General features: G+C 34.7%; 1 protein-coding gene across 2 annotated transcripts; it reads right to left on the minus strand.

The window, feature by feature from the left end:
- Positions 1 to 789: 789 nt before the first annotated feature.
- Positions 790 to 5655, minus strand: LOC137410140 (uncharacterized). 2 transcript variants are annotated; one of them, XM_068095724.1, is made up of 6 exons: positions 5562 to 5655; positions 4373 to 4519; positions 3503 to 3667; positions 2603 to 2662; positions 2158 to 2321; positions 790 to 1343 (listed from the first exon to the last, which is right to left on the minus strand). In XM_068095724.1, exons 2-5 carry the CDS (start codon positions 4448 to 4450, stop codon positions 2256 to 2258), a joined length of 369 nt encoding a protein of 122 aa, XP_067951825.1. In that variant the 5' UTR covers positions 4451 to 4519; positions 5562 to 5655; the 3' UTR covers positions 790 to 1343; positions 2158 to 2255. The 2 variants fall into 2 exon arrangements, with proteins under 2 accessions (XP_067951825.1, XP_067951826.1); XM_068095725.1 differs by having other exon boundaries at positions 4373 to 4477; positions 5562 to 5634.
- Positions 5656 to 8272: the final 2617 nt, after the last annotated feature.

An 8272-nucleotide genomic window follows, 5' to 3' on the forward strand; every position in this document is an offset into this window, starting at 1 on the left:
TCACGAAACGGAAAAAAATCTTCTCAAAAATACATCATTAATTATTCTGTATTCGTTTATACAGTGTGTATGAAAAATGTCTTACATACGTTGTAATATGATTGCACTTACATGTATGTAACGTGGTATTATATAAGTTATTGAATATTTGTGATTATGTTCTAACCAAATAAAATGCACATTGAAACAATTGTCTACTTTGCTACCATTCTGAGAGCTAAAGAAGATTCTATTTCATTTTAGTGTAACTATTTATGTTAGCGTATCGTAAGACAAAGATTGTGAAAAGGCAACAGAAGACATTAGTCTATCTTATCTTTACTACAAACACCGACTTCTCCAACAACTAACTTTGTTTAGATTTTGAACATGACCGCACTCTGTAGGTATTCATTTGTCAATTTGCTTATATATTTATTATTTATGTACAACATTGTGTGACCAAAAAAATTTTCTTGATTTGTTGAGCAAAAAATATTTTCTTTTTGTTGGCATGATGATGTATTTTCTTGCTCCAATATAAATAATGCATGTGGCAATTGTTGTGCATCATTGTTAGCAGCTTTCCCGTTACCTCCACAAGCACAATGTAGCCAATTCTGGAACATCAGAGGGCAGCACACACAAAACCTTCAGCATGATGTATGTCTATTGGCATTGCTGATGTTGTACAACATACATTGTTTGAAAAGTCGATGCGCAATGACAAAATGTCTGGTGATGGACCACTGGAACAATGATGGGAAGTAGGTTGTTTTAGTTATCGGACGAATCTATCATGATAAATCGTAAAGTTTAATAATTTTACTTTATTTGATATAAAAAGAAAATGTTGCACATAACTTAATTACTACCACATCAGCACCAAAGCCATAAAAGGCCTTTAACAAGCACAAATGAGAACAGAATAACAGAGTAGAAAAGGGCTACATATACTACATGTAGATATGTGAAAATAAGTGAATATAAGTATGGTTTATGTAAAAAAAAATCAGTGTTGAAGATCCTGAATGTTTTATGTATGTAGGTATGTTTTAATTTGATCAATATATTCACTCAAAATTGAGCACAGTACAAGCTGAAACAGTTCGAGATTTTGCATATAAAAGTATTCCTATCTAGAACAAGTTTGTTCTCTATAGCTGCAGATGAATTGGCAATGAGGTAGAGGGCACGCCAGATGCCATCTGGCGTGACTTCCCTTCATTGCCAGTTCACCCACAGCTATGGGGAACAACCTTGCTCTATGCCTATCTAGATATTGCTTGTATTAGAAAGCCTCAGGAAGCATTTTTGCTCTGCCATTTCTTACTCCCTGCAAACTCCTCTTGGAGATCCTTGATCTAAAATAAAAACAATCATAGCATGTGTATTTACATCTCCTTGAACTTGTAAAGTACTGTGAATGCAGTATTCAAGTGGCATTATTTGCGACAATTTTTGACTTTGACAAGAATACTATTTGTTAATTTAATGAAGTAGATTGGAAAGTTACATTGGACATTGTGATTAGCTGGAAGGTAATTTGGCGATCTCAAAGAACCGGACAAATCTGCTTTTGCTAGTTCCTGACTTTATTACTGTTTTTACAGTAGTTTTATTTCACAATTATTTCCTGACTTCATATATCTTCTCCAATCCTACATTGCTCAACTGACTTAGCCCATAGAGTTGACTTGTACAAGACAACAGCGAAATTAGTCCAAGTACTCAGTCTATGAATCGGATGGTGTTGTGGCACCTTGTTATCAATCTCTCAAAGAGTTGATAACAACTCCAGAGATGCTCCCAAATCCTGATTGGAGATTTGCACATTACATCAAATCACCAATCATGAGATTGGCATTAAAGCACCATAAAAATGGATTACCCAGTTTGTAAATTAAATCAAATTAAAACCATCAATTACATAGTGGATGATGGTTTTAATTTCATTTTATTTGAAAGCTGAGCAGTCACCCTTCTAAGTGATTTGATTTGGAGCTAAACGCATGCCAGCGATTTGATATGCTTTACAAATCTGGAATCAAAGACTTGGGAGCATCGCTGCACAACTTTCTCCAATTCAGACACTGAGCACTTACACTAAAGTGACACAAAAGCATCATGCAACAGGGTTCTAATTTTAAAACTGAGTTACTGAATATTACCACTCACCGGACTGTTAGGTATGAAAGTAACATCAGGTGTCTGAGTTACATCTATAATGCTGTCGTTTGTGGCGTTTCGTAGATGCTCCCCACATCTATGGAAGCTCACATAGCCTCTGCTCTTACTCCTACCCATCCTGAGCAAGCACTGCGTTTCCTCCTTATCTTGAGCTATAAATCAGAATGCTCGAGGCATTGAACGTTTGGCTGGGTGTGAACAGGCAACTTAACAAATATCGCAGTTGGCAGCAAATAATTTGTTTCTGAAACCTAATCCTGCCTACACAAGGGGTTCTTCTGCATTATCCTACTATAACTTCACGTTTTTCTAGCTACTAATCTAGGGCTATAAATGGCTTGAAGATTCGCCTACCAATGAAATTCCACATTTAACCATAATTAATATTGCACGATTTGCCTAAAATTTTATTGCTGGTTATGTGAGTGAGTACCTCCGTGTTACTATCAGATGTATTGTCTTGAGGATGCGGTCTCTTTGTTGGATTCTGTGACTAAAAATATAAACAATACGTAAATTATGTATATCGACACCATGTGACAACATATATGAATTTATGCACATGTATAGCATATTTATATTTGTGGGCACAATCTAACTAAATTTAAATTGGCAAAAGAGTCCAAACAAAGGCCTTGTTGCCAGAGCTCCAAAATAAGCTTTCATTCTATCTTGCTTTTAATGATTGTTTTTGCAAATTTTAGGTGTGAAATATTCAATGTAAAATAAAATATTACGTCCAAGTTTAACCAAAGGTGTGAACTGCGATATAATACTATCTGGCGCATGTGTGAGGCCTCACGATGAGAAATTCTCAAGAAAAATGAGACAGATTGCCGTAAACTTCACTGGCTATTGGGTCAAGGATATGGTATCTGAGCATTCCAATCAAGTCTGTGTTTCTTTGCAATTCTACCAAATTTCTATGAGAGTGTAGATGAATAAAAGAAGAGAAAATGTTTTTAAACTTTGATGTACTGTGAGACCGAAAGCAAAGTATCGAATACAGCTTAGACATGTCGCAACCCTCACAGTAGTGTAGACTTAGATTTACTGCATTCTCTGATTTTGGCTTACAAGAATATAAATGTGCACGCATGCTTTTGTTACAAGATAGCTATTTCAGAAATAAAACAATTTAAAATCCATAAAAGTAATAAATATTATTCATCATCTCTATGTAAAATCCATACTATACTATCTGTGCATTTGCAAAGACATGGAAGGATAGCCCTGTCTAAATATATTGGACATACAATGACCGAGTTTTGCTGTCCAAAAATATCCCTTATAATAGGCTGAGTAAAATATTCTTGGTGTACCGGTAACTTACCCTCCGCTGTTCTTTGTACTTTTCCTTCTGGGTTTGCTGTCTTTCAGGGCCGTACATGCAGCCATACTCTTTTTCTTCGCCATACTCTTTTTCTTCGCCATACATACATAAATAGCTTTGACTGTCATGGATGACGTTCTTACCTCTCCAAATATCTTCACCTTGCTAAATTAGAGCAGATAAAATTTTAAAATTAAGAAACATGGTACAGATTTTTTAGATTCATTAGCTGAAGACGTTGTAGGTTTTTAGCCTTACTTGATTGCTAACACTCAATTGGGAACTAACTGCTGCATGTATATGATGCTTGATACATTTATTGCTTGCTTGATTGTAGTTATTAATATATACAATGATTTTTAATGTCATCTCAATTGCATGCCAATGCTTGTACACTGAAGTCCATGTATATCTTCTAATCAAGGCTGCACTATAAGCTTGATCGTAATCCACTGCATGTCTGTATATACCCGAATATCCACTTCGTCAAATTAAGCTTAAAAGTTGAGTGTCTATAGAGAGTAATCCTTTATTGCTGAGACTTAGATGGTGTGTATCCAGTGTGAGTTGCTAGTGAACTGATGAAAATTGTGTCAACTCTGCTTCAAGTAGGGCCTGTGACGTCATAGATCACATGGTACAAAAATAAACCAAAAAGGGCTCCATCAAACTGCAGCATAAAAACATATAAGCTACTATTGACATGTACTTCTATTGCACAACAACCAAGCATAGGCCTACATTTTACAATCAAGGTTACACTTCAACATCAATATTACACTAAAATATCCGAGGTATAAAATGTTCATTTTTAACGCAAGATCACAAATTAGGCAGTGAAGAAAAAGTGCTTTAAGGATATGAGATTACCTTCAAAAAGTCTTTCATGCTTGTTGAATATGCCGTCCTCATGGTTTGTGTAAAACTTGTTGCCATATTCGATTTCATGGGCTTTGATAGCTTGCTCAGACTCGTCTAACAATGAGGCAAGAAGGAGCGGCATAATGCTTAAATGCACTGCAATTAAAAATATATATTTGGTAGGCCCTCAGGCTCCTCGTAGAAGTTGACTGTCGTCAGCGATCATGTCATTCAGCTATCGAGGCTTCGATAACCTACCGACATGATTGCCGACTACAGGCACGGGAGGCCTGTAGGTAGGTCTATATAGAAGATGAAATGATGAATACAAAAAGTCAGTTATGAATACATGATGACCCACTGAGGTCTTGAAGCAATATGGATATGCAGTGCATTTCAATTAATTTTTTAAGACAAATTGCAAGCAGTAAGCGACTCTGACTACTGAGGACTACTGATCACAGGCAGGCTGTCTAGTCCAAAAATATAACTGCCCTGCATTGCAGAAGACTACAAAAACTTGCTTTACCTTGCCTCCTCTCCTACACTTTTTGTGAACCAAACAGATGAGATACAGCCTAGGCCTGGCGGTGCTACTGACAGCGCACCATTGTAGTAACAAGTTCAAATAAAATTTGAGATACACAATTAAATGGTTGTTCCTTAGGTAGCTACATACTGTCGTTGCTTCAAAATGTCCTACAGTTGAGACTTGGTAGTAATATAAAGTTAGTTGTTAAAAAAGTGTGTGCTTGCAGCAAATACAGTAAAGATAAAAAACTGATGTCTTCTGTTGCCTTCATTTTTACAATCAATGCCTAACGAGATGCTAATACTAATATTTACAGTGAATTAAAATAGAATCATTTTAGGCTCTCAGAATGGTAACAAAGTGGACAACCGTTTTAATATGCATTTTCTTTGTTCAGAACATAATCGTAACTTTTCAATATTTTATGTAATACCGCTTTACAAAAGTGTATTCATATTAAAAAAATATATAACTATTTTTCAAATATAAACGAATACAGAATAACTAATGGTGTATTTTTGAGAAGATTTTTTCCGTTTTGTGAGCGTGTTACCATTTATTCTTAACAAGAAAAAATTACGATAAACAGCTATGTAAATACTCTATGTTATTTTGCTAAAAGAACTCATATTTGTAATTAAAAATTTGCTTGGAAAAGATGCTTACGTGATATTTTGTTAAACAAATAGATAACTACTCGATTTATCAACAACTAAACGTTTGCAGTGGTTCGACTAACTTTAAAGCTTTTGTATTTCCGGATTAAGCTCAACCCCTACAAAACGACCCAGAAACTGACCAGGTTTTGAGCCACTGCAATTATACCTGACCCGTTCCAATAAATAATTGTTTTGATAGACTTTAACGCATAGCGTAATATCCTTACACTCATGCAAACAATCGTCCATACATGTAGTTATTTTCACCGTAAACATAAGTAATCGTGGCAGCTTATAGGCTATTAGCCAATAACGTACGAATATCAATGATATATCGATATACGCACCGGCACCTTACGCCTAGAATAGCTTAATGCTAGGGTCATGGCAAATGGATTGGTCGCTGAAGCGCGCATTTCGTTTGCAATTGTTGTTTACAACCGAAAAGTACCACCATAGTACAGGAAAAAGCAGGTAATCTGCGACTATGTATTTATTTCCATCACATTGACTGTAGAGTAACCATGTTTCTACAAAGCTCAAATAAAAAACACTTAGCCTACATAACTGATTTATGCAACTCTTGCTTAAAAACCCATGGATGGATATGGAGAATTTACGTTATGTTTGTTTGTTTGTTTGTGAATATTATTTATTGAGGTTTTCATGAGAAAATAATGTTCTGTTGACCTCATAATTAAAAATTAAAGCTAATATAATGTGGTATAATATGATAATTGAGAATAAAATTGATAGTGGCTACAATAATATTATTTCTATAAGAGGATAATAAGATCGTTGATTGAGCTGAGTATATACATATACATATATATATATATATACACACACACATATATATACATATACATACATATATATATACATATATACATACATATACACATACATATACCATGTATATACATATGCACGCTGAGTTGATTGAGTATTTAGATTCCAAGTTAGTAATTATTAGTATGGTCATTTTTTAAAAAATTTTAACGCGGGTGACACAATACTCTACTATTCTTATGTCAGCTATGGTTGTAAAGTGACAACCGATGGTTTTTAATAATTTTAATTCAATGTTGTTAGTATACCAGTGTTAGTAAATAAAATATAGAATGGTCAGTAGTCACAGTATGGCCAGTTAATCAATATCAAATGACAGCTCATTCACAGGATCTAATACCTCTTCTTTCATAATCTTGATAGCATTATATTTAAAAGATTGTCTGCCGTAGTTCTTATTAATAGATGGTGTTATTAATGAGCATTGCGATCTTAGGCTTATTTGGTGTATCTCACTATCCTCTTGAATATATTTGTATAGAGCACTGGCCACTGTAGCTACCTCCACTTTGCCTATCAACTGCCTGTAAAAGAAAGAACGCCGACTGGCGAGAGTATGTAGGCCCAATAATCGACGACCATCAGTTACTGAGAAGGATTTAGGTGCTTTGCATATTACTCGCACCGCTTTATTTTGGCAAGCCTCAATTTGGTCTGAATGACATTTACCAAGAAACATAAACAAAGTAGCACAATATTCAAGACGACTTCGGACTATTGAAGTATATATTAATTTAGCATCTTCAACAGACAAAAGATGTCGAATCTTACGAAGAGCATATAAACATTGTTTTGCCTTGGTCACTGTTAGTTTTATATGCGTATTGAAACCAAAATTTGCATCAATTGTGACCCCAAGTAATTTTATATTGTGTTCAATTTGGATTTCAGTGTTGCATAGCTTCAAAGTTCTATTATAATCAACTGCTCGATTCGAGAAAATAATAAATCGTGTTTTTTCAACACATAGAGATAACCCATTAGATAGGTACCAGTTTTGCATTCTATTAAATTGTTCTATTGATAGCATCTGAGAATCTATCTGAGTACTTGCTGAAGAAATAATTACTGTATCATCTGCATAGGAGTAAGCGTTTGGATTTTTATCTAGCATGTCATTAACCATCATGTTAAAAAGTAAACTAAAAACTAAACTAAATGTATAACTAAAAACTAACACAAATCCACACACGACATCAGTGTTGAATGTGCTTTGTCATTTTAATCTATTTTGACTATATTATTCAGTTTACACACTTTTGCTTAGCTTGTGGGAACTGAATTGATCATTACTGGTTCAAGTACTAGAGAAGGTTGTTGTATGGAAATACTGTGAAAACAAGATACCGATAGGGAATGTAGCCAGACCACAGGATAAGCATATAATACGTACAAGCAGCAAGACGCCAAAGGACATTAAAAGATTCGATAATTAGAAAATGTCAATTGAAAATTATGAACTTCAGAATTGGGAGAAATCAATCATAGAAATTGCGTCAACACCAGATGGAGAACATGCCAAAGAGAGTCTTTTTTTGACAGTTAAGGCTCCTAGCTGTAAGAGACTGAAGTACAGGGCAGAAAAACATATAAACTTAATATAATTGAAGCTAAAATAAATTGACAGATGTTATTTGTTGCTGATCTGGTGTATGCTGACTGCTACAATGTTTCAACAGTCCTAATTCTGGCTGCCTCCTGTTATATTGTTGATATCCCTCTCCTTGTGCTTGACACTCTGTAGAGTTGCTGACTTCGTTGAATACCTGTTAGTATTTGTTGTAGCCAGTTACTCTCTTTTATATTAAGTGGTGTTGATAAATAATATCCATTATTTAGTTGTAATTTTATGTTTTCATTCCTAAG

The sequence above is a fragment of the Watersipora subatra genome, unplaced genomic scaffold, assembly GCF_963576615.1.
Source record: "Watersipora subatra unplaced genomic scaffold, tzWatSuba1.1 SCAFFOLD_46, whole genome shotgun sequence".
Taxonomy (NCBI): domain Eukaryota; kingdom Metazoa; phylum Bryozoa; class Gymnolaemata; order Cheilostomatida; family Watersiporidae; genus Watersipora; species Watersipora subatra.